The sequence below is a fragment of the Carya illinoinensis genome, chromosome 8 (assembly GCF_018687715.1).
Source record: "Carya illinoinensis cultivar Pawnee chromosome 8, C.illinoinensisPawnee_v1, whole genome shotgun sequence".
In the NCBI taxonomy this organism is placed as follows: domain Eukaryota; kingdom Viridiplantae; phylum Streptophyta; class Magnoliopsida; order Fagales; family Juglandaceae; genus Carya; species Carya illinoinensis.
In genome coordinates this window covers 23,898,555-23,925,925 of record NC_056759.1, presented here as the reverse complement: position 1 = coordinate 23,925,925, position 27,371 = coordinate 23,898,555, and the positions used below count along the sequence as shown (strand labels likewise).

General features: G+C 36.9%; 1 protein-coding gene across 19 annotated transcripts; it reads right to left on the bottom strand.

Annotated features, from left to right (window-relative positions):
- Positions 1–2,572: 2,572 nt before the first annotated feature.
- Positions 2,573–25,451, bottom strand: LOC122318783 (putative pentatricopeptide repeat-containing protein At1g12700, mitochondrial). 19 transcript variants are annotated; one of them, XM_043136396.1, is made up of 14 exons: positions 19,279–25,451; positions 18,785–18,945; positions 18,013–18,135; positions 17,764–17,848; positions 17,512–17,639; positions 17,305–17,404; positions 17,024–17,153; positions 12,277–12,438; positions 11,466–11,593; positions 10,966–11,082; positions 10,759–10,861; positions 10,473–10,610; positions 2,886–2,932; positions 2,573–2,786 (listed from the first exon to the last, which is right to left on the bottom strand). In XM_043136396.1, exon 1 carries the CDS (start codon positions 25,071–25,073, stop codon positions 23,235–23,237), a length of 1,839 nt encoding a protein of 612 aa, XP_042992330.1. In that variant the 5' UTR covers positions 25,074–25,451; the 3' UTR covers positions 2,573–2,786; positions 2,886–2,932; positions 10,473–10,610; positions 10,759–10,861; positions 10,966–11,082; positions 11,466–11,593; positions 12,277–12,438; positions 17,024–17,153; positions 17,305–17,404; positions 17,512–17,639; positions 17,764–17,848; positions 18,013–18,135; positions 18,785–18,945; positions 19,279–23,234. The 19 variants fall into 19 exon arrangements, 18 of the variants coding, with proteins under 18 accessions (XP_042992330.1, XP_042992337.1, XP_042992329.1 ...); XM_043136403.1 differs by having other exon boundaries at positions 17,512–17,630; XM_043136395.1 differs by having other exon boundaries at positions 17,764–17,808.
- Between the last annotated feature and the right edge of the window lie 1,920 nt (positions 25,452–27,371).

Below are 27,371 nucleotides of genomic sequence, written 5' to 3'. Positions count from 1 at the left end.
ATTTTTTTATTTTTTTCTCTTACCAAATGTGTGATGTATGGATGATAAGTAGAAGAATTCAATTAGTTTAAAAAGAATAAAACCAAAAAGAAATTTAAAATTAAAATTAAAAAAAAATAAAAATAAGTGTGGTATGTGGTGTGAGAGAATGATGAGTAGCAAAACTCTTCTACATCCAGTTGCTTCTACTGTTTCGAGGTGTGACGTTGTTAGGATGATGAGATGTTTTCATCGACTGTTGGGAGGGGTGGAGGCTAGAGTCTTCAGTCTCGTTTCCTCGGTTGCCGAATCCCTTCCTTCTTTTATGTTGTTGTCTCTCGTTAGGCTAATGTCTTTTATCACCTCTCTCTCTCTCTCTTGGATGTTTGAAATAAGGCGAAGTTTAGTCACACACATGCGCGCACACACTCTATCCACTATCTCTGTCTATCTATCTGCCATTTCTCTCTTTCCCTTGTGCCGAACTAAAGAAAGACTTACATTGAGCTAAAGTAAACTTTGGTTTTTTCACATGCTAGATAATTTTCACAAGGGCTAAACTACAAAGCCTTCGAGTTTTTACTCATGATTCTCTCTTGATATTGGCCTTTCGGTGAGTATCTCTCTCTCCAGTTTAGATGTTTGAAACGAGCTCAAATTTAGTTCTTAAAAAAGTTTGAAAAATTGAAACTAAACATGCAAAAACTAAAATATATAGTTAAAATTTAAAAAATAATAATAATTTTTAATTCATTTTACTCTTGAAAATTTCTAAAATTCAAGTTTAATTACTTTTTTGTATTATCTTGTCAAATAATTTTTTATCTTATATTTTATCATCTCATACTCTCATTCACATAATGATATCATTTTAAGTTATTTTATAAATTAACTATATAAATAGATGGTCAATTAAAATTTGTTGTATTTGGCATTGAAAATTAAAAGTCTAAGATGAAAGAATATCAGTTTACTTATTGATGAAAATTTGAGGTCCCTGTTAGCTTCCTTGAATCATTTCTGCACAAACTGCCTTACAACAAAAATTTATTCATTCATGAGGTAAATACTAAATTTCAAAGTCACTCATACATCTAATGGCTATTGATTATAAGATGAGAAATGCTAAACTGATGCTAATTTATCACATTAGAACTAATGAAAAATGCCATATCGGGATGTCACGTTAGAAAAATTAGAAAAACAAAAGAAACAATTAATAAATGAGAAAACAGACCAAAAAAAGCTAAAATCAAAACAAGAAACTTAATAAGTTAAAATTTAAAAACATTTGAAATTAGAAATAAAAAGACATGAAATGAAAATTGCAATATAAATAAGTTAAAAATTATCGAAAAAAACACTTAGGGCCTATTTGGAGTTATGTTAGGAATATTAAAAAGTATTTAAATAGTTTTATTAACTCTTTAATAAAAAAATTAGGGTATTTGTGTTACATATTAAAGTATTTTTTAATTCCAAATAAGCTAAAAAATACATTTAAAAAAAAGCACGGGCTTTTCCGTATAATATGGAACATAACTCGAATTTTAAAATAACTGTCAATTGGCAAAAATATCTATATAATTTTAAGATCATTACAACTTTCAAATTTTTAAAGATATGATCGTGATCTTTAAGAAAATTAAATAATTGTCATTTTAGCTCAAAGTATTTTTTTTAATTTATTTTTAAATAAATGTAACACATTTGAAAGTACTTCAAATTAAATATATGGTTACTAAAAAATAAATAACTTTATAATAATATAGCTTAGTACTTAAACTTAGGTTAGAAACCCAATCAGCCTGGCCGGGCACCCGCACAACCAGACCACGCCAAACGGGTCGGGCCGGGCCGGGCCGAACCTTTAAATCAAGTTCTTTTTCTTTCTTTTGCTTAAAAATGAAAACTTTTCTAAGGAAACAAGATTTTATCACGCACAATAACCTCCACCTGCTGCTACATTCCACATTCAGATAATTGAATGACTACTGACTTAACATCTAGTACTTTGATCTTTTGAACATAATATAGATTAAATATGTACAAAAACTATCTATTTCTTCCACTTCTAAATTATAAAACAAACAAAAACTTGCATCAGCTGTTAATTGTCTCTCAATACTTCTTTCCAACGTAAGAAGAGCACTTCACACACTTAAAATATGAGTCATGCATCAAATACTTATTGTTTTCTACCTTGTATCTTCGCCATTGGCTTCATGCTGCTAAGAGGACATGCATCAAAACTGGCAGAAAGAAGGGCTGTGCCAAAATATATCAATGTTCAACAACTGCAGATTTAGCATATTTGAATACAGCTAATCTTAATCTTATTCTACTAACTTTTTTTTGTAAGTAATGTAAAACTTAACTGCAAATATATTAATGTTTAACAATTGCTGATTTAGCATATTTGAATGCAACTAATATTAATCTTATTCTACTAATTTCATAGCTAATATAAGACTAAATTGGGAACCAATGCAGCAAAGCAGTTAGAATTTCTCGCACACCACCATATTCCGAAGAGTACGAGAAGAACTGAATTTGGTTCACCGGGTTTACTTCAAGTGCTTGAACACAACTGTAAAGAAATGCAACATATTTATGCAAAAACATAATCTTCAAGGCACAATTTACATGGCATTCAGCTCATAATCTTCAAGATAGAGACAAGGGGCTCAAAACTCCCAGTTATTTTTATTATACAATTACATGTTAGTAACATGACTTGCCTTTGTCCTAACAATCACAGCAGCAAGACCTGCTCTCACGCCTGGTGAAGATCCTCGAACAGCCAACTGATGAGAAAAATGAAACAACCAGATTTCTTTCAATTATTTAAAACAACATCAGTGAAGTACTTAAAACACGAGACAATAGAGAGGGGAAGCTTATACCCTTGACCAAGTCAATGTCTCCATATATCAAGCATATCAACATCACCCTGCAACTCAGGGGAAGTCCATTGCAAGTAATTAGCTTCCCTTTCCACTACCCCCAAATATAACTATTTTATCATCTCAAAGGAGAAGGGAAATAATTAGATGTAAGAAAAATGAAGGCTAAAAGAAAAACAAATGAAAATGAAACATCTTAAGTACTACAACAAGAAAGAAAAAAAATATAATTTCCATTCTACCACATAACTGTCCCAACAAATAGAGAAAGTAAAACCCAGACATTCAGTCAATATTCATGATACAAAGAAAACAAACTAGGATCTACATACTAACAATTCCAATAAAACAAAGCAGGGGACAAAATGTAAATCGATAGAACATTGCATCAAGGGATATTAGCAACAGCATAGTAAAGCCAATAAAACTGCCTAAACCCAATATACAAGCCAATCATGGCCAAGGATTTTCTATTTCCTCCTAATTTTGATAATAAACTAACAATCAACAGGGGAAGCTCCTTTCCCCCATTTTAGGCTCTCACCTACCTTCATTTAGACCAGTACGTAATAGATTTACTAGGGCTTGAAAAGTAACAGCTGTGTGACCCAATAATATGAGCCGTTTGTTGCAGATGTAATACGGGAAAAATAATAAAAATGTGATGAATAACAAGTCTTTTTTTTTTTTTTTTCCAATTAAATCACAGCTCCATGGGATGCAAAACGTAAAACCACTACTCAACTAGGGAGAATCGAGACTGAAACAGATAGGAAGAATCCACGCAAGAGTGCGACGAATTTGGAGGAAATGGCTTACCACACTTTCAATCGAAACACCCAATATTTTCATGTTTAGACTTGATGCTTGCTGCTTGGTAAGCCTTCTCCGAATGGCCCTACTTTTCTAGGGACGTAGATTGAGAGGAAATAGATTGAGAAGCAGCCGATGACCTTGGAGACGTGCAGGAAAGAAAGCAGGTGAGCGGCAACTGTGAGTGGCGACGGTGAGCAGTGTGGTGGACTTGTAAGGCTAGGGTTTTTATCCATGATAGTGTGGTAGTGTCTTGGAGCTTGGAGGCTAGGGTTCGAGAGAACTGAAGGTAAGAACAATTTATACTACGGTTGGTGTAATACGAAAAATCCAAACCCATCATTTATTGGGTTGGTAAACCGATATTCAATAACCTGGCATAGAAACTAAGTGTACTTACTTCATGGATGCAGTGGTCCTCTCCGTAAGGTAGAGGTTTCCTGCTTTGTCGCTTGACAAAGCTTCTGTCTCTTGAACGGAAGTTCATAGAGTTGTGTCTGTGTTTTGCGTCTCTTTCCCCTTCGACACTTGACTGCAATGGCCGACGAGCTAGCTACGAAATGGAACTCTCTGAAACTGACGGAAGATGAGCAACAAGAACTAATCCTACTAGAGAAAGCTGTTCAGTCCACAAAACTTAGAGGAAGCCACTGCATCTTTGCCCTTAACCTGAATGAAAGAAGTGTTAACGGAGAGGCATTCAAGTCCACCATGGCAAAGGTGTGGAACCTGGAAGGATGGATCACGTTTAAGGAGATAGGCTTCAACAAATTCCTTATAGAATTCCAACTCCTTACAGATAAGAGAAAAGTGATCCAAGGAAGACCATGGTCTTTTGACCAGCATCTTACATGCATTAAGGACTTCGAAGGTGACTTGTCCCCAAACGAGATTAATTTCGTGACAGAAACTTTCTGGGTGTAGTTCCATAACGTACCTTTCGTCAACATGAATGCAGAACAAGGAGAAAAAATAGGCTCAGTTATCGGAAAAGTTCACAAAGTGGAAACAGATGACCAAGGCTGCGGGTGGGGAAGCCATCTCAGAATAAGGGTGGAGGTCGCCATAAACAAACCTCTCCCTAGAGGAAAGATGATCAATGTGAGGGGTAAACAGTGCTGGATTTACTTCAAGTACGAACGTCTTCCTATTTTCTGTTTCAAGTGTGGCCTACTAAAGCACACGGATGGGAAATGCTCAAGTTTTAACACATCCAAGCAATCCCAGGATCAGTATGGTCAATGGATGCGAGCTTCACATGCTCTTTTCCAGTTCTCCTCAGCTAAGAGGTATGGTGGCTCATCGGAACAGACATCACAAGACACATCTTCTCCGGCGCAACCAGAGGCAGCAGAGGCCCAGAAGGACAACTCGGGATGGTCCAACATAGCTGTAGAGGAAGAAGCTACAAGTCAGAACACTACAGTTGGTAGTCAGAAGCAAGGAAGAGGCCATACCCCGACATGTCAGGTTGACCAGACACGGAACAGTTTAGATGGTAAAGCTAGCTGCCCAGCCAGTTTACACGAGGGACCCTCTCAACATGAAAAAATAGAAACTCAAAGGAAAGAGATCCCACATCACTCCTCAGGACCACTGACACAGGTATGCACTACTGGCCAAGGCTTACCTTTCCTCTAACAAGATAGTGACATGTGTGTTGACCTTAGCTCACCACTAAATTCCACTCATACCTACAAACCAAACAACTCAGAACTTTTCCAAAAAAGTGAAACACGAGATAGTGCCAATGGTACTAGAGCAGGCACAAAGTGGAAAAGGAAAGATAGGGAACAAGCTCCCACCCTAGCTGACATAACCAATTCTCAGCATATACCCACCCATTCCCCTAAACTCAAAAGGCTAGCATCTGGTATTGAAACTAGATCCAGCAACAGAAACTTGAAGAAGCAAAAAACCGAGAAAAAACCTGCTTTGAAACCAAACAAAGAACCAGAGGTGGTGGCTGTTCAACAGCCCCACCTAGCCAAATGAATTGCTTAAGCTGGAATTGTCGGGGGCTTGGGAACCCCCAGACAATTCATGAGCTTCTCCAACTGGTGAAGACTAAGTCCCCACACCTGGTTTTTCTAATTGAAACCAAGTGCTCAAGTGAAAAGATGGAAACAATTCGTGTGAAAATGGGTTTTGACAACTGTTTTACCCTGAAAAGTGTAGGAAGAAGTGGTGGGTTAGCCCTCTTGTGAAATTCAAGTATAGAGGTGAAAGTGGATACCTATACTAATTGGCACATTTCAGTTTCTGTTAAACTGCCAAATTCTGATAAGTCATGGCTTCTAACAGGTTTCTATGGGCATCCTAACACTGCAAAGAGGTGTGAAACTTGGCAAATCCTTAAAGCTATAAAACCAGCACCACAAGTCTCGTGGATGTGCTTTGGAGATTTTAATGAGATAACTTGCATAAGTGAAAAATATGGTGCAGCTATAAGGCCTTACAAGCAAATTATGGACTTCAGACAAACCTTAGTACAATGTGAGCTAAGTGACTTGGGTTTTCAGGGGGATAAGTATACCTGGGCAAATAATAGAGAAGGAAGCAAATTCACTAAGGAGAGACTTGACAGAGTACTTGGGAACTCCTCCTGGATTGACATGTTCGAAGACCATTCAGTGCAGCACCTAGCTACTTATTCATCAAACCACAAGCCATTATTCATAACCATGCAAAACAAGAACAGCAGGCCAAGGAAAAAAAGAATTTTTAGATATGAAGCCAAATGGAGCATAAAGGAAGGTTTGTGAAGCACTAATCAAAAGATCTTGGGAAACCATCAAAGGGTCCCTGGACACTATTGGCAATACATTGCAAAGCTTAAGAAACTGCAAAACCAGCTTGCAACAATGGAGCAAAGACCAGAACAAGATAGACCAAGAAATCCTACAGTCAAAGGTTAAAATGCCCAATCACCTAAAAGACCAGAATGTAGGCCAACATTATGCTGAAATCAGAGAAATTCAGAAGGCAGTGGACCAGTTACTAGATGAGGAAAATACAAAGTGGAAGCAAAGAGCAAAACAGAATTGGCTCAGGGAAGGGGATAGAAACACTTCATTTTTTCATAAGTGTGCAAATCAGAGAAAAAAATACAATTCCATCACCAAGATACTAAATGAGGTAGGGCAGGAGGTTACAAGTAAGGAAGGAATTAGTGGCGAGATCCAAAACCATTTCCAAAACATTTTCACCTCATCCAAACCAAACAGTATACAAGAATGCATGGAAACATTACCTTGCAAAATCACTGCTGAAATGGCAGGAGTTCTAGGACAGGCTTTTACAGAAGTGGAGGTTAAGGAGGCCATGTTTAGTATGAATCCTTTGGGATCCCCTGGACCAGATGGATTTCCAGCAGCTTTTTTCCAAGACCATTGGTCGATAGTGGGACCAAGAATCACACAAGCGACTCTCTCTGCCCTGAATAAAAGCAAGTGGTCAAATGGGGTGAATGAGACCTACATTGCCCTTCTTCCCAAGAAACCAAACCCCTCGTAGGTGACAGATTTCAGGCCAATTAGTCTATGCAATGTTTTTTACAAAATCATTGCAAAGACTACAGCCAACAGACTGAAGGTAGTGTTACCAGATCTTATTTCCCCTACACAGATAGCCTTTGTTCCTGACAGGCAGATTACAGACAACATTATAGTGTCGTATGAGGCTCTACACACAATGAAATCCAGACTAAAAGGAAAAGATGGGTACATGGCACTTGAGCTCGACATGAGCAAGGCATATGATAGGATTGAGTGGCCTTTTCTAAGAGAAGTTCTGAAAAAGCTGGGTTTTGATCAGCATTGGGTCAACCTGTTAATGAACTGTGTAGAATCAGTCTCATATTCAATTCTCATCAATGGGGAAGCTCAAGACAAGTTTGTTCCAACAAGAGGCCTAAGACAAGGGGACCCTCTCTCCCCTTACTTATTTATAATATGTGCTGAAGTTTTAAGTTGCATGCTGAACCAAGATGAGAAAACCAAGATCATTACAGGTCTACCAATCAGGAAAAAAAAGCTATCCATTAACCACTTGTTTTTTGCAGACGACGACATCCTTTTTTGCAAAGCCAACTCCATTGAATGGAGCAACCTTTATCATTTGTTGGAAAAGTATGAAACTACTTCTAGCCAAAGATTAAACAAAGAAAAAACCTCCATATTTTTCAGTTCAAACACCAGAGAGGAGACTAAAGAAATCATCATCAGCATAGCAGGGATAAGGGGCACCAATGTGTATGAAAAGTACCTAGGGCTAGCAGCCTTAATTGGAAGGTCCAGGAATCATTCTTTCAAAGGTATAATTGACAAAGTGCAAGCCAAAATATCCAACTGGAAGAATAAGTTTCTCTCCCAAGCTGGTAAAGAGGTACTTATTAAAGCAGTCATCCAAGCCATACTAGCTTATAGCATGGGCATATTCAAGCTCCCCAAAAAATCAGTGCAAGAACTCAACAAGTTGGTTAGAAACTTCTGGTGGGGGCAACAGAACCAGGAATCCAAAATTCACTGGGTGGGCTGGAACCAGATGAAGAAAGGAAAGAGTAAAGGGGGACTTGGTCTCAGAGATTTCTCAAATTTCAATCTAGCCCTTTTAGCCAAGCAGGGCTGGAAGTTGGTCTTCAATCCCAACTCTCTAGCGGCACAAGTGCTGAAGGAAAAGTACTATCCAATAGCAAGTTCCTCACGGCAAAAGAGGGACAAAACACTTCATTTGTGTGGCAAAGTTTCCTGGCAGCTAGACCTTTACTGTTGGAAGGGATGTTATGGAGAATTGGAAATGGAAAATCAACCGAGATATGGAAGGACAAATGGCTCCCTATCCCTACTACTTACAAGCCTCAGGAGTCAGTTAGATTCTTGCATGAGAGTACCAAAGTATCCTTTCTTATAGATGAATGCACTTCTCAGTGGAAGAGGGACCTGGTTACCTCCATATTTACCAAGAAAGAGGCTGAGTCTATTCTGAAAATCCCCATCAGTCCATTGTCAAAGCCTGACAGTTTGTTTTGGAGGTGCACATCATCAGGCCAATTTACTGTAACGTCAGCATACCATCTATTGAATGAACTGGAAGATCAAGCTAGGGGTCAATCCTCAAACTCCAGAACACATCAAGCCCCGTGGACTAGCCTGTGGAATTTAAATCTTCCCAATGCCACTAAAACCTTCCTTTGGAGAGCTTGTCTAAATGCCCTCCCTACTCAAGCTAATCTAAAAGTAAGAAAGGTGGTAGAAGACTCAGCTTGCCCCATCTGTTTACACCCATCTGAGACCATTGAACATACTATGTGGGAATGCCCTTCAGCAAGGGATGTTTGGTCATTGAGTAGTAGGAAATTCCATAAGGCTAGCACACTTTCACCTTCATTTGCAAAAAAACTAGAGAGTTTAGTGGCCTCTAAGGAGACAGAAGAGCTACTCCTTTTTGCTGTAACTGCTTGGTACCTCTGGAAAAGAAGAAATGAAGTAGTCTTACAAGGTCACCTCACTCACCCCTCCTCAGCAGTCAGCCAATCTCAACAACTGGTAGAAGATTTGCAAAAGCTTCCAGTGAGCAAAAAGGTAATGGCACTGAAACAACAAACCAGCCCACCATGGGAGGCTCCACCTCAAGGCAAATTCAAAGTCAATTGGGATGCTTCAGTGGATGAAGTCTCGTGCAAGGTGGGGGTGGGAGCTGTTCTGCGTGATTGGAATAGCAAAGTGCTAGCAACCCTTCGGATGGAGCAAGATTTATTCCCTGATCCTCATATGGCAGAAGCATTTGCAGCCCTCTAAGCTGTCATGTTTTGCAAGTCACTTGGTCATCAAGACATAATCCTGGAAGGAGACTCCTTGCTGGTAGTAGAAGGCCTCAAATCAAAGTCTAATGCTCTCAACTATGTAGGCCAGATTGTAGCAGATACCAGAGAGGTTCTCAGCACGTTTAATTCGTGGTCAGCAAGGCACGTTGTAAGGGCAACCAATGTAGTTGCTCATGCCTTAAGTAGGGATGCTCTTAGAATCAGTGGTCGTACCACTTCTTTTGTAAACATCCCACCTTGTATTCAAACTATGGTTTCATAGATATCAATACAAGTTTTCTTTTCAAAAAAAAATAATAACCTGGCATAGGGTCGGGTCGGGTCTCACAGCCACTAGGTTTGCTGGGTCATATGCACAGCTAAAAGCAGTGTCAACTATGGCCATCTATAGTAATTGAAAAAATCTAGTTGCAAACACAACTACACACTAATATGTGCATCAATCTAATATGATTGGTCAAAAAGTAGATTTTATTGAAAACAGTGCTAATTTAAATTTTGAATATGAAAGAATCAAAATTGGTACGTTGATTAGTACGCGACTTTGTTTGTACGTAGCAAAACTCATAGTAATTAGTCGATAATAAGGAAAATTAATCATAAACATAAACCGACACTATCTAGGCATAGACATTTAATTTGCCAATTTTAGATTTTCAGACTTTGATGTACATAGATCCGTCCCTCTACAGCATTCATGACAAACCATTTATAACGCACTAAACCATATCATATATGCCCAAAAATGTCAACTTAAAAGTTCAATTATAACTTGCCAGGGGAATAAAGAGTAAGAGCAAGCTCTGAGGCAAAGATCATCATCCCTCCTACATTAAATCATTGCCAACACTCTAAATCAACTAAACCAAATAATTGCATGTTGACTATACATCTGGTTCTTGAAGAAAGACCCTCTAGGAAGAGGACAATATCAAAGAAAATAATCTTACCAGCTAACCCTGCAATATTAACACCATAGCTTTTAGGGCATGCACCAGCTGTCAACCTGTAAAGAAATGTAACTTCCTCCACATTACCAACTCCATTTCCCACTCTACATGCCACATGACAAAGTCACATAGGGAAACCTATACAAACAAAAACAGATCGCATGAAACATTCAAAGCTTTTTCGCTATTGGTAGGGTGCCAATCACTGCCTTATTAAGTTTCTAAATTCTGGAGAATCAAACATAAATTCTCCAAAAAGAAAAGAAGATAAAATCACATAGCATACCTTGGGATCTTTCTGATAGTTTACAACTAATTGGTGATGGTGGGTAGAAAACAATCCTCGACACTGCACTTTGTGTACAAAATGTTGAAGAACTGATACGATGCTGAGGGCAGGAAATCCAAAAGTAGAAATAAGACCAAGCAGATGCAAAATCGAAAATATTAGAGAACACTAATTTGCATAGAATTAATAATTAGTTTTTTATACATTGCAATGCAATGTTTAGATTTTTCCATGAACAACTACGCAATGGCTTGTCCATCTGCAGTTGATGTGCCACCTCCAAGTTCATCCGCCCACTAATGAATTGCAAGTGGCTGAAGACTGCATTAACCGCCAAAAATATGTCAATGCGTGATAATGTTCAACAGATGAGATGCTGAAAGAACTTGCAAGAAGGATGGGGTCAAAAGTTTGTTTGAAGGCAACAATTAGCATGACTCCATGTAAAAGTTACAGAGGATAAAATTTGTGACCAGACTACAACCAAACCATTCATGTGTCCTGTAGACAACCCAACCACAATGGGTTTGCATTTTGGTTGCTGAGATTTAATAAATTGACCTCAAAAGTGATAATTACAAGGAGGAATCAATGAATTATAACATGCTGAAAAATGTTTGGTGTTTCAGTTCTGCATGTAATCTATATACACCCAATAAAATTACTCTGCAATAAAAACAATTTAATCTGCTGAGAACTCTCACCAGCATTAACACCGTTTCTGAAAGTTCAGTTAGAAAGGCACTTTGGCCTGCCACAATGTGTATGGCACCCATCCGAACAAAGATTTGGTCGACAGCTCAAAGTTTTCTGCAGGAACATCAGTCCCTACCTGGGAAGAGCAAAGGTTGTAAACTACTAAAAGATAATAATAATTAAAAAAATTCATAACAAAAACCAGAAAAACCTTGTCTCTCCATTTGGTTACACAAATGAGATGAGATGAGATGTTTTTTCAAAAGTTAAATAAATATTGTTATAATATAATTTTTTAATATTAGTGTTGTTTTGTGATTTGAAAAAGTTAAATTGTTTATTACATTTTATATGGAAATTTGTGAAAGTTGTAATGATGAAATGAGATGAGATGAGACGAGATGTTTTGGGTAAACAAACGAGAAGCATGGCATTTCATCTGGATTTGATGAATCTAAATGTTGGTCCTTCATAAAAGTCGCTCGCAATCGCAAGACTGATCAAAACATCCAGCTCTGCAACATGTGCCAATTCCAGTCATTCCAAATATATATATTTTTATCGTATAAACTACAAGATTTTTTCATGCACCAAATGAATGATGCACAAAACTTTGAGCTCTGAGTAACAAAACATAATTTCCAATAAGGTATTTTAGTTTGGGCTACTACAGAAGCTGATACTAATACCACAATCTGGAGATCCACCATTTCACCCAAAAATAAGGAACACGATATTTCCCTTCTCTTCATATCCATAATCATGCAGGCACATGTGTGCAAATGAGAGAAAGAGAGAGAGAAAAGGGGGGGTGCATACCAGCAGTAGCAGAAGCCAATTGTCTCCACTTATTATGATGTCACAGAATCGTTCAATTAACCTCTGCAAAATGCATTTCAGATGGATTCCTTTTTCAGATTCTGCTTGCAAGAGCTCTCCCAACAACTTTTTGATATTTGGAGTCCAACATCTGGTGAAGCCCTGAAAATACCAGCAAAAATACTAAGAAAAGTAATGAAAGATATAAAACCCAAAATAAAGAACTACTCAAGAAGTGAAATTTAGGAAATTAGTAACAGAAAAAATAAAATCGCAACTCATCTAAGATGATACCAGCTGTGAACAACCATGACATCTTATTCAACATGATAGTATTCTAAGATGCTTCACAAAAAATTGTAACTACAATAAAATAAAATAGGCACTACATCTTGTTAATTAGCCAAGGTATCTCAAAATTGTTCAAATATAGGATCAAATGTAGCAACTACTAAAGCTACTTTATTTTCCAAGCCTTTTGTTCTTATCCTTCTAGATGATCGTAACTCATAAAATCAAGAGGGATGCTCCCTCACAAACTCTCTGGTACTTCTAAATATAGGATCAAATGTAGCAACTACTAAAGCTACTTTATTTTCCAAGCCTTTTGTTCTTACCCTTCTAGATGATCGTAACTCATAAAATCAAGAGAGATGCTCCCTCGCAAACTCTCTGGTACTTCTAAGCGGTATACCTCTTTTGCATAATGGGCATAGAAAGTCATCTGTTATCAATTTTTTTCCTGACGGTCTATTTAGTAAATCCTACTAAATAGATTAATATGACACAGCACGATTCGTTTCAACCCGTTTATGTTCACATGACACAACCCGACCCGTTTGGACACGAACACGATCCATTAACCCATTTGACCTGATTAATTTTATATAAATATTAAAATGAAAATATCTATACAAAATATAAAACTAACTAATCCAAACAATAAATATACCGAAATTAAAATACCAACAACACCAAATATAATAAACACACATTGTAATAATATTAATGTTACAATCCCAAATATGATGATACACACAAATCTAAACAAATTTAGAACTTGAAGAAGGAAGTGTAGCATTCTCCTTTCTCTTGTCGTTCTACAACTCCATTACATATTCAGTTAACTTGTCCAATTTTATTTCTTCTGTTCCTCTTATAAAAATGACATTTGTAAACGAATTACTTCTAATTAAGTACTTAACCATAACTTAAAAGATTGAAATTAAGAAATCCAGATAAACTAAGACAAAATCCCTTTGGCGGTCAAAAAGAATCCATCCCTATCTAGCTAAGATCCTCAAGAGGTCAAAAGGAATCTTAACAAAGTGTAAAGCCCATCAAGGTAATAAGTTCTTTCTTGGCATTTTCGTATGGACTTCTTGACAAAAAAAAAATGCTCTTTAGGAATTCTTAAGTAAAGGATGATGAAGGTTACTCAACCAATCTTATGGTTCTCGAGGCTTTATATACTAAGTCTCTTAGCATGGTCAAGACTCCATTATCCTTATGTCTTGGCATGATTTGGCCGGGTGTTAAAAAATTGGAGTGATCGTCAGTCAAATTTAAGAGTAAGGCAGTGCTTTCTAAAGATGTTCCTAATACTCTCTTAACACAAAAAAAAAATAAGGCTAAATTTGAGTTTGAGATTGCGAGGAACACACAGAGGTAAAGAGAGAGAGATAGCGAGTGACTGAGGTATACCTTGGTGTTGAAAGGTGAATGTTTGCTCTGGTGGACTTTGCCCATCACAGCCTAAAACCTAGAGAGAGCTTCTGCAGTAGGGAGAAACTGAGGCATTAGAGAGAGAGAGAGGCAAAAGAGAGAGGGAAGGGTAGAGTATTTATTGTTGTCAGACCACAAGTGGGAGGTGAATGCAAGGTAACCCGCGGGGTGCAAAACACAAAGGAGAGAAAATAAAGGGCTTAAGAGAGAGACAGAAGAAATGGGCAGAGTGAGCAAGAGAGACCAGCCACCGCCAGGGGCGGAGGGTTGTTCTATGTGCATGAGAGGAAGTGGACCATTACAAGAAAAAGGGCTTTTTTGGTGACATAAAGTCACGGAAAAAGGCCATGTATTTGTCAAAATTACATATTTCCTACCATTTTTTAATAGCTGAAACGTTGTCGCAATAGTGTAGTCTAGAAAATGATTTTTTGACACTTTTTCCGGTGGTTGCAATTTATTGAGTTTTTTTGGCGATTATGTTTCACTGCAAGAGGCCATCTTTTTTGCTGGAAAAAGTCCCTAAATTTCAAATGCTCACCATGGTTTATCGTCCCTGGGAGTAATTTTCGGCACTTTTTTATCGTCAAAATTATGTATATCCAGCACGACCAAGCGTCGCAAATATGTATTTGCAGTGAGTTTTCATGGAGGAAATACTTATTTGCAATGATAATTGACCATTGGGAAAACATAGGAGCGGTCGTTAATCGGATTTGAGAGCGAGGCAAAGCTGTCTAAGGATGCTTCAAATGCTTTCTAACACAAAAAAAGGGGTTAAATTCGAGTTTGAGATTGCGAGGTAAAAGAGAGAGGGATGGATCGAGTATTTACCAGAGTCAAACCAGAAGCAGGAGGCAAAGGCGTTGGGTAACCCGCAAGGTCCAAAACGTAGAGGGGAGAAGAAAAAGGGCGAGAGAGAGAGAGAGAGAAGAAACGGGCACAGTGAGCAAGAGAGAGGGCGGTTTTCTATGTGCAGGGGAGGAAGTTATATCTACAAGAAATATGGCTTTTTCCGATGACATAAAGTTGTCGAAAAAAGTCATGTTTTCATCGAAAATGCATATTTCCTGCCATTTTTCAATTGCCAGAACGTTGTCATAATAGTTTAGTCTAGAAAATGATTTTTCGACCTTTTTTTCTGCAGTTGCAATTTATGGATTTTTTTCTACAATTATGTGTCGCTGTAAGAGGCCATCTTTTTCACTAAAAAATGTTAACCATGGTCTATCATCGCTGGGAGTAATTTTCCAACGCTTTTTTATCACTGGAAAAAGGCATTTGCCGCACTACAAAGTGACGAAAATATGTTTTTGCAGCTATTTTGGCCGCAAAAAATACTTATTTTCAGTGATAATTGACCGTCAGGAAAAAAATTGAAGCGGTCATCAGAATTGTTTGAGGGCGAGGCAGCGCTATCGAAGGATGTTCCTAATGCTCTTTAATACCCAAAAAAAAAAAAAAAAAGAAGAAGAAGAAGAAGAAGAAAGAAATAAAGAAAGAAAAGAGGTTAAATTTGAATTTGAGATTGCGAGGAACATACGGACTTAAAGAGAGAGATAGAGAGTGACCGAGGTTTATCTCGGCGTTCAGAGGTGCAGGTTAGCTCCAGTGGACTCTATCGGTCACGGCCTAAAACCTAGAGAGAGTTTCTATAGTAGGGAGAGACCAAGGCCTTGGGGGCGCCCGGGGGGGGGGGGGGGGGGGGGGGGGGGGAAGAGAGAGAGAGAGAGAGGGACGGGCAGAATATTTACCGGTTTCAAACCACTAAATTCAAGTTCTAACCACTGGATCATACCAAAAAAAAATAGGGAATAGATTCGTGGGCTCAATTACTTGTAATAGAAACTATCCTTGGTATGAATATTAGTAAGTATCCTATGGATTCAACGAATGAGGTGAGTTCATTAAAAATTCAAAGATTAAAAAATGGCAGAAAAGAAAGTATTCTTTCCCCTTCTAGAATGAAAATTGCAACCACTGGAAAAAGCACTGAAAAATCATTTTCTAGACTGAACTATTGCGGCGACGTTCTAACAATTGAAAAATGGTAGGAAATATGTATTTTCGAGGAATACATGGATTTTTCCGACGACTTTATGTCGCCCAAAAAAATCATTTTTCTTGTAGTGAGTGAAGTCCTAAAAATAAAGTAAAAAGGGCTCCCATAGAGAGTACATATGGGAGATGTGCAACCACAACTCAATCAGAAAGAATCAATAGAAAAAACAAGTGTTTGCTATATGTATCAAAATAAAGGAAAGAAGAAACAGAAATCATATATCAACATGCTTCTCTTGGGACCTGCTTAAGAATAATAAAGAGGAATCCCATGTAAATAACAGGATGTTTTCATTCTGTACATGCCAGATCGTGAGTTAGTAATTGTATCCCATGTGTACATCCCATGTTCAACAAAGGTGGGCTAGGGTGTTTTGAATCACCTCGACGTGCCGTAAAGGAGGGGTCAAGGGGCTCATGATGCCGATCTCACCTAGGTATTTTGAAGGAGGTCGAGCAGCGCGTAGGCTGAAACTCACCTCGTTGATCCTTGCGCTTGGTGAGAGGGGCCAAGCGGCACGTGAAACTTGGCTTGCCCGAATACTTTGAAGGAGGTCGAGTAGTTCGTAGGCTAAAACTCACCTCATTGACCCTCGCGCTTGGCGAGAAGGGCCAAGCGACATGTGAAGCTAGGCTCACCCGAATACTTTGAAGGAGGTCGAGCAACACGTAGGCTAAAACTCGTCTCATTGACCCTCACGCTTGGCGAGAGTCCCTCTGCAGCATTCATGACAAACTATTTATATCGTATTAAACCATATCATTTCTGCCCAAAAATGTCACAACTTAAAAGTTCAATTATAACTTGCCAGGGGAATAAAGAGTAAGAGCAAGCTTTGAGGCAAAGGTCATCATCCCCCCTACATTAAATCATTGCCAACACTCTAAATCAACTAAACCAAATAATTGCATGTTAGCCACCATACATCTGGTTCTTGAAGAAAGACCCTCAGAATCTTACCAGTTAACATTGCAACATTAACAACATAGCTTTTAGGGCATGCACCAGGTGTCAACCTGTAAAGAAATGTAACTTCCTCCACATCTTCAACTCCATTTCCCACTCTACATACCATATGACAGAGGGAAACCTATACAAACATGAACAGATCGCATGAAACGTTCAAAGCTTTGTGGCTATCGGTAGGATGCCCAATCACTGCCTTATTAAGGTTTCTAAATTCTGGAGAATCAAACATAAATTCTCCAAGAAAAAAAAGAAGATAAAATCACATGGCATACCTTGGGATCTTTCTGATAGTTTACAGCTAATTGGTGATGGTGGGTAGAAAACAATCCTCAACACTGCACTTTGAGTACAAAATGTTGAAGAACTGATATGCTGCCAAGGGCAGGAAATCCAAAAGTAGAAATGAGATCAAGCACATGCAAAATCAAAAATATTATAGAACACTAATTTGCATAGAATTGATAATTAGTTTTTCATACATTGCAATGCAATGTTTAAATTTGTCCAGGAACGACTATGCAATGGCTTGTCCATCTGCAGTTGATGTCCCACCCCCAAGTTCATCCAAGCCCACTAATGAATTGCAAGTGGCTGAAGACTGCATTAACTGCCAAAAATATGTCAATGCGTGATACTGTTCAACAGATGAGATGATGAAAGAACTTGCAAAAAGGGTGGGGTTAAAAGTTTGTTCGACGGCAACAATTAGCATGACTCCATGTAAAACTTACAGAGGAGAAAATTTGTCCAGACAACAATCAAGCCATTCATGTGTCCTGTAGACAACCCAACCACAATGGGTTTGCATTTTGGTTGCTGAGATTTAATAATTTGACCTCAAAAGTGATAATTACAAGGACAAATCAATGAATTATAACATGCTGAAAAATGTTTGGTGTTTTAGTTCTGCACGTTATCTATATACCACCCAATAAAATTATTCTGCAATAAAAACAATTTGATTTGCTGAGAACTCTCACCAGCATTAACGCTGTTTCCGAAAGTTCAGTTAGAAAGTTACTTTGCCACAATGTGTTTGGCACCCATCTGAACAAAGATTTGGTCGACAGCTCAAAGTTTTCTGCAGGAACATCAGTCCCTACCTGGGAAGAGCAAAGGTTGAAAACTACTAAAAGATAATAAAAATTACAAAATTCATAACAAAAACCATGTCTGTGCTAAAATTACAGCTAAACACACTTGGCAAAGAAGAGTTAATTTTTCACACATATTTGGACCAATGAGAAGGATGAAGCTGGGATGACCAGGACCCCCAATTGTAATGTCGTTGGGGACAAATGTTCCCTTGCCTAAATAATCAATTCTAAGTACAGGATGTCCCAAATTTTTTGTTGAAAAGTATGGCACTTCATCTGGATTTGATGAATCTAAATGCTGGTCCTTCATAAAAGTCGCTCGCAATCACAAGACTGATCAAAACATCGAGCTCTGCAACATTTGCCAATTCCAGTAATTCCAAATAAATATATTTTTTGTTGTATAAACTACAAGATTTTTTCATGCACCAAATGAATGATGCGCAAAACTTTGAGCTCTAAGTAACAAAACATCATTTCCAATAAGGTATTTTAGTTTGGGCTACTACAGAATCTGATACTAATACCACAATCTGGAGATCACCATTTCACCCAAGAAAAGGAAAACGTAATTTCCCTTATCTTCATATCCATAATCATGCAGGCACGTGTGTGCACGTGAGAAGGGGGGGGGGGGGGGGGGGGGGTTGTATACCAGCAGTAGCAGAAGTCAACTGTCTCCACTTATTATGATGCACAGAATCGTCCAATTAACCTCTGCAAAATGCATTTCAGATGGATTTCTTTTTCAGATTCTGCTTGCAAGAGCTCTCCCAACAACTTTTTGATATTTGGAGTCCCACATCTGGAGCAGCCCTGAAAATACCAGCAAAGTACCATGAAAAGTAATGAAAGATATAAAACCCAAAATAAAGAACTACTCAAGATGTGAAGTTTAGCAAATTAATAATGGAAAAAATAAAATCGTAACTGCTCTATAAGATGATACCAGCTGTTAACCTACAACCACGCCATCTTATTCAACATGATAATGCTCTAAGATGCTTCACAAAAACTTGTAACTACAATAAAATAAACAATAGGCACTACATCTTGTTAATTAGCCAAGGTATCTCAAAATTGTTCAACTATAGGATCAAATGAAGCAACTACTAAAGCTACTTTATTTTCCAAGCCTTTTGTTCTTACCTTTCTAGATGATCGTAACTGATAAAATCATGAGGGATGCTCCCTTGCAAGCTCTCTGGTATTTCTAAGAGGTATACCTCTTTTGCATTATGGGCATAGAAAGTCATCTGTGATCTTCCTTTTCTTCAAATTCACCTTTGTGAGTATTGCCTCTGTACATGCTCTCCAAAGTAACACTTTAACTGCATTCATTGCTTTCAACTTCCAAATTTTTTACCATAAGTTACCATATATGCCCAAGTGAAAGGATTCCCCATCTTATTGAACCAACAATCATCTTTTAAGTGATAGGCACTTTTCACCATGAATTTTCCATTGGAGGTGTATTTCCAGACTTGCTTATCGTCACTTCATTCACAACTAACAGGTAGCTTTAGAATATGTAACACCTCGTTTCCGTATGATAGAGATGTTACTAACGTACATAATATAATGCCCGGTAAAGAGATTCATATCTTGAAATACCTCATTTATTGAAAACATTAATTAAACTGAATATAACTATTTTTGAAAACATAAAATTGAAAATGTAAAAACAAAAACATAAACACTAAAACAAAGTATATTTTAAAACAAAGAAAGGCCCAAGGCCCAATTGAAGAAATTTGTTCACTTAAACACCAAAAACAGTTTCTGTAAAAAAAGAAATATAACCAGCCCACTTTAAACATCAAGCCCATATGAATCCAACCCACTTAACTATTATGATAATTTCTGAAATATAATAGAATCAAGCCCAATTTAAAACAAACCCAGCCCAAGTTTAAAATTAACTCCAGTCATACAGCAAAGCCACGTAAATAAAAACACCTTTAAAGCCCATTTTGTCATATACCCTTAAAGGCTGGAAGTATAATTGGCTTTTTGGAAACTCAACAGCAAAGTTTTATGGGCACAAATGTAATTTCACCAACAATGAGATCTAGAAACTTCTTACTGCAGTTAAAATATAAGATTTGAAAGTCAAGTTGGTGATACACGACAAAACTCAAGGGGTATTTTTTGGAATTAACTCAAAACAATATGGATATTTTGAAAAAAGTAGAACTGAACCATAAAAGGCAAACCCACGTTTCAGTTTGACCGACTGGAACATTAAGCCCAACGCCCACTTCCTTAAACACATAATTTATTTCTAGAACTCCAAAGGCTGGAATAAAGCAGATGAGGGTAAAAGACAGTAAGTGATATTGGTGAGAGTAAAGCAGATGAAAAAATGAGGGGGCTTCGCAAGTATTTTTTTTCCTCTGATTCAACTGGATTTTTCTAGTGTTTAAATCTAAGGATCCCGTGGGATTTATAGATGAGGGAGAGGGAGATGCCGTGGGTAATCTGGAGGGATTTGAATTCAACTAGAATTTGGAAAACTACTCCCACGAGGAAAGAAACACCGGGAGGATAAGAGTTTTAAAGTGTTTGAATTGAAAATTAGTTTCAGATAAGGAAACTACTCTGGAAACCAAACAGAAAAATAAAAGAGATGTATGGTTTAACTGTGGAGAAATCCTATTCAAAACAAATTACTACCTCAAAACATATCTAATAAAATAACAATAACAATAATAATAATGTTGTGGGGGGGGGGGGGGGGGGGGGCGGTGGATTGGGATGTTACAGAATAACTGAGAAAAAAAATCTTGCTGAAAAGTAGACCAATCAAAGAGATCAAAATAACCACATTAAAAACACAAATCCAAGGCTAATACTCACACCACTTACTAAGCTACATTTCAATCATTTTAAGGCTTCTAAAACCACAAAGAGAAAGTAGAAACCATAATAAGCAACAATAGCATCAAGCTTTTCATATCATAAATACCTATTTGCATACTAGCTACAATAAATCACTAATGACAAGAAAAAAGGATGTGGTCAAACAAAAAAGAAAGACCTATGAAAAGAAAACTTGTTTGAAAAGAATGCAATAAAAAATGGGCTCAGAATATGCAGGACAAATTACCACCACATTCATAAGTTCGTGAGAAATCTACGTTGAAATTTGCAAACATTTTAGAGGGCAAACACAAAATCATGCTTGCAATGATAGGCCACGATAATACAATTAGTATCAAACCAACAAAATCATAAGAAAATTAGTAACAACAATAATATTCGTATTAACAATGCCAACTGATACTGCAGCAAATGGCAATACTAATGATCTTAAATTCCATTGCATTCAAAAAAGAAAGAATTACATCTGTTATAGATAATAGCTTTTACTAACCCAGCTCGCCTTACTTTGGAACATTGTCTTTAATTTGGAACACCGAGGATCAGCATTAACACCATATTTCATCTTGTGGACTTATAAAGAGTTTATTTCATGATCATTACTGTGAAATTGCATTTTGCAAATTGCTTGCCTTCTAGCCCATGAAAAAAGAAGCAACTCTAGTTATCAGCAACTTCCTAAAGTTGTAATCAATTCAAACTGCACTGGTCTAAATTGGTTCCCAGTCCAATACCCAAACAGTTAAACGGAAGCTTATGATACAACACAGGGCTATCAAGCATGTAGAAAGGTACTCACTGCACCCTATCATGGAGGTTAATGCACTACACTTCAGTATGACGAGGATTTCGATTAAACTACATTTTCAATTTTCTACCCATATTCGTAATATCATTTCAGGGCATGTTTAAAAAATTAACTTGACAAAATAATGGAGATACAACTAATATACTTGGAGCTTAGGAATACAATAATTGCTCAATAAAGACCCCTACTGAGTTATATTATTTAATCTTTGAGACATAAGTACATTTGAAACATAAGTTGGGAGGAAACAACATCAAGCTCAATAACAGCATTTCTGCATCTTCACTTACAAATTTTGAAAATCTAGCAACCTGTATGTACACAAAACTACAAAGAATGATGCAGTGGAAAGGGAGATCCATCTAAATGGGAGGGATGGAGGCATGGAACAATCAAAAGCGCCAAACTAACTTCTATGTACATTACTCTAAATTCAGATGGCTGTGTGATACAGAATTAAGAGGGATTGTGGCCTTTTTATGGAAAATGCTTGCCTATGGACAACCAGATAAATCAGGTTCAAGCATCATTGGTGAGACTGAAGAAGAGCATTATGTGTAAAGAGGTCAGCAATCAGAAATCGTGAGGATCAGACCATTCGAAAAAAATCATGCTGGGTTATGACCAGAGCCAAAGCCAATCAGAAGGTTTGAGATAGACAGTAACATAGACTGATTACATTTGGATTGTCCATTCTGATTGTAAACACAGTGGTAAAACTAGTAAGCACTAGGTTTTGCACCAACGCAAGATCAGACCAGCAAATGTCCATGATATCTTACTTTTGTTATAAATTATAATAGTGAGCATCTCTGATGTTCGTAAAGTAGAGGATTTCATGATCATCAAGCAGCTACCTTTTGTGCCTTACTGCAACTAAATTGCTTAAAATCTAGCCCATGAACAAACAAGCAGATCCCATTATCAGCAACTTCCTTAACTTGATAATCTATTCAATGTACACTAGTCTTGATTGGTTCACAGTCCAACATACAAAAAGTTACAGCAAGTTTATGATACAAGGGCACCCAGCTTTAAAAATGAGTATGGTACTTACTGCACCTTATCATAGAAGTTAATGCAGTGCACTTCAGCATAATAAATATTTCTGTTAGACAACATTTCCAACATACTACTCACAAACATAATATCATCAGGGAAAATTTAAAAACATTCACATCAGGAAACAATGGAGATATAACCACCAAAATCCCAGAGTCTAATTTCTGCTGCAAGTACTTTCCATCAGTCAAACATTTCAATGAAAGATAATAGAGGCGGAGGACTGATCAATCTTGCCCATAAAAACGAGAGATTTAAAATTCACTTGAAGTAAATAAAAATACCCTATAGATCAGCTAGTGAAGCGTTGAAGTATATAGATGTTCTTGAAATGGAAAACCAAGAAAGCCTTTTACAAAAGCTTCTCAAACCACTCTTGCATTGCATTATCAACTTTATTAGCACACAACAAGTCAATCACCATGGTCGCAGTTGTTTCATCTGCAGAGAAACCCTTGCCAACCATTATTTCAATATATTCTACTGCCCTTGATGTCTCATTATGTTGCAGTAATCCTTGGATAATTGTGTTATACAACAAATTGTCAGGCAAGCAACCATTCCCATCCATTTTCTCAAGCAGCTCGCAGGCTTCATTTATTAGTCCCTCTTTGCATAGGCCTTTGAACATTACATTGTAAGTGCGAGCATTAGGTTGCAACCCTTTGGTAGAAAGACTACAAAAGAGTTCCTTTGCAGTCACAAGTTTTCCCGCATCACACATAGCATTAATCAAGATGTTGTAAATCACAATATTAATGTCCAACTTTTTGTCTACCATCTCTCGAAACAATGCCATTGCCTCCACAAAATGTCTGTTCTTAAAAAGACCATCGAACAAAATGGCATAAGTTTGGAGATCAGGATGTTCTCCACAAGCTTGCATCTCATGGAGTAGCTCTAACGCAGCCCGAGGTCTCCCCACTTGGCAAAACCCACCTATAAGAGTGGTGTAAGTGACAACATTGGGAATCATTTTCTTGTCTAACATTTCATGAAAGAGATTTATTGCCTCAGCAATTCTCTTACTTTTACAATATCCATTGATTAGTGTGCTATAGCTAAAAACATTAGGAGAACAACCCCTCCTAACCATCATATTAAATGTTTTGACTGCCTCATCCATTCTGTTTTGCCCACAATAACAATCAATGAAAGAGTTGTGCGTGACTACATCTGGCTCTATGCCTTTCTCAGTCATCATATCAAAAGCTTCTTTTGCCTCCGTCATCTTCCCCTCTTTTACAAGCGCATCCACCAATACATTGAAAGTGCGCACATTTGGCATGATATTCCTTTCTTCCATCTCAGTCACTAATTTAGCAGCCTCTTTCCAATGGCCAAACTTGCATAGGCCCTGAATTAAGGGATTGTAAGTAAAAAGGTCTGGCTGAATGCCTTTACTCGTCATTGCGGAAAAAAAATTCAAGGCATCAGTCAACAATCCGTCCTTGCACAAACTGCAAATGATTGTATTATACGATGCTGCATTAAGTACAAAATTTGCATCTTCCATCTTCCTAAGCGAGTTAATGGCCAGGCCGGTTTCACCTACTTTACACAGAGAGTTAATTATGGTCGCATAGGTAAATCCATCAGGTTTATATCCCATCTCCCCCATTTCATCAGCCAAATTCACCGCTTCAGCAATTTTACCCTGGAGACAGAGCCCCTTGACAAGAGTGTTTATAGACACACGGTCAGGTTGAAAACCCAGTTTCAAAAATTTTGCCAAAACAGAGAACCCCAAATCGACACGGTTAAGATGGCAGAAGCAATTAGCCAAAACAGTGAGAGTATGAAGATTGGGAGCAATTTCTAACAAGTCCATTTTTTTTACCAATGTAATCACAGTTAAGTGATGCTTCGCTCTTGCAATTGATGTCAGCAATTGATTAAAAGACACAACAGAAGGCAAAGGGTGCATGCGGACCATTCGATCAAATAAGCCCAAGGCAGCGTCAAGATTCTTGAAGGTCCCAGTTTTGCATTGATCTCTTACATATTTCAATAACTGTTTGGGGCTTTCCCCATATTCTTGAACTCTGGTGGACAAGTTGGTAGCTGCACTACGGAGATAGTAAGTATTTGAAGAATGGAATGAAAGATGCCATACACGACGATAATCAAGAATCAAATGATTCGAGAAGAAGAAAAGGAGAGAGTTCAAAGATTTAGGAGCTGTACCCATTCAGTATTTCCAGGAGAACGAAAAGCACAAGCAGATCAGTTGAGATAAGCAAAGGCAGAAACACTTTTACTCCTCTTCATCTCTCCCTCCCATTTTCACAATCTATGAGTTTCGAAACCAGCATATATTGCATTATGTTCCAAAATCAAGAACTTCTTCAATAGAGATATTTTCCCTAATTCATCGTACAATGATATAACTCTCTTCAAATTCACCATAGAAACCAGAAATAAGAAATCAGAGTATGGTATGTAGGAAAGTGACAAGCCAAAGCAGAAATGAGAAATCAGACAGGGCGTGGGCAGATGGCAGTGACGGCCGGAAGTTCATCCAAGCGCGATGAATAACATTTTGAGTCGTTCATCCAAGCGCGATGGTGTAAATTTTTATTTTTTATTTTTAAACATTTTTAAATCTATTTAAATATTTTAAAAAATAAAAAAAAATATAAAACATTAAAAATATTTTTCTAATCATTAAATAAAAATAAATTTAAAAAAAAAAAATCGATATAAACTACGTGTACGCTTTTTCGAGAGTTCTATCATTTCTCGTATCAGTTTTTATAAAAGCTTTTAAGAATAAATTTTATTTTATTTTATTTTTATCTTTTTTATCATAGCTTTTAAGAAAACTTAGGCTGTGATTATATAAATCTTTTTTTATTTTAAATTGAAACATTTTTTGTATTTATAAGATGTTTGATATCCGTTGTCTCATTGTGTGTAATTATAAGTGTTCTGATTGTTTTGTTCTATGTTTGGTTTCTACAGTATGATTTATTTGTTGTCTGACTGAGTGGTTTTAATTCTTTCATTTCTCGTTTATGTTATTTGTAGAGGTATAATTGATTCGGTTAGGTCCGGTTTTGTATATATTTTAGAATCAAACCGTTATATATCAATTTTGAAAATTTAAGAATTGATACCGAACCGATTCATTACCGAAACTGAAACTTCTCATTTTTCCAGTTACGGTCTAGTCTGGTCAAATTTTTCTAGTTTTACGGATTATCTATAATAGTAATAATATGTTGTTCAGATATACTACATTATTATTCTATTTATATTATAGTATAGGTAAATTATTTTATAATAATTATCAAATACTAATAAAGTATTGGATTTAACTATAATCTATATAATAACTAGACTTTTTATATGAGGATATATGACTAAATGTGTAAAAATGTATTTACAAAAAAAATATATATTATAATTGATTATGCCAAAAATGTATTATATATATAAATATATATATATATATAAGTGTGTTGTGTGAGGATGATGAGTAGTAAAACTCTTTTACATCCGGTTGCTTCTATTGTTTCGAGGTGTGACATTATCAGGATGATAGAATGTTTTCGTAGATTGTGGGGAGGGATGGAGTTCAGAGTCTTCAGTCTCATTTCCTCAATTGCCAAATCTTTTCATTTTTTACGTTGTTGTCCCTTGTTAGGCTAATGTCTTCTACAAATCCCATGGAATTTTTCTCTATGCCCTCTACACGCGCGCGCACGCACACATACTCTCTCTCTCTCTCTCTCTCTCTCTCTCTCTCTCTCTCTCTCTCTCTCTCGTCAAAACAAAAAAATCTACAAGCCCTCATGTTTGTACTGCTATCTCAATCTCTCGCCTCTAGCCTTTCGATAAGTCTCTCTCTCTGTCCCATTTGGATGTTAGAAATGGACCCAAGTTTACTCGTGCGCGTGCACATATATACTTTGTCCACAATCTCTCTCTATCTCACTGCCCTTTCTCCCTTTCCCTTGTGCCTAACAAAAGAAAAACTTATATTGAGTGAAAGTAGACTTTGACTTTTCACATGCTAAATAATTTTCACATAGGCTAGATCTACAAAACTTTCGAGTTTTTGCCACCGTTTCTCTCTCGATGCTGGCCTTTCGGTGAGTGTCTCTCTCCAGTTTGGATGTTTTAAACAAGCCCAAATTTTATTCTTAAAAAAGTTAGAAAAATTGAAACTAAACATGCAAAAACTAAAAATATCTAGTTAAAATTAAAAATAATAATAATAATTTTTTTACTCCTTTTGCCCTTGAAAATTTTTAAAATTCAAGTCTAATTACTTTTTTATGTATTATCTTGTCAAATAATTTTTTAGCTTATATTTTATCATCTCTATCATGTAATGATATTATTTTAAGTGATTTTATAAATTAACTATATAAATAGATAGACAATTAAAATTGTTGTATTTGGCATTGAAAATTAAAAGTATAAGATGAAAGAATAGCATTTTACTTATTTATGACAAATTGAGGTCCCTATTAGCTTCACT

What these genes read in the sequence shown, in the direction of transcription:
- LOC122318783 (XM_043136396.1), bottom strand. Translation starts at nt 25,073, where the DNA reads ATGGGTACAGCTCCTAAATCTTTGAACTCTCTCCTTTTCTTCTTCTCG.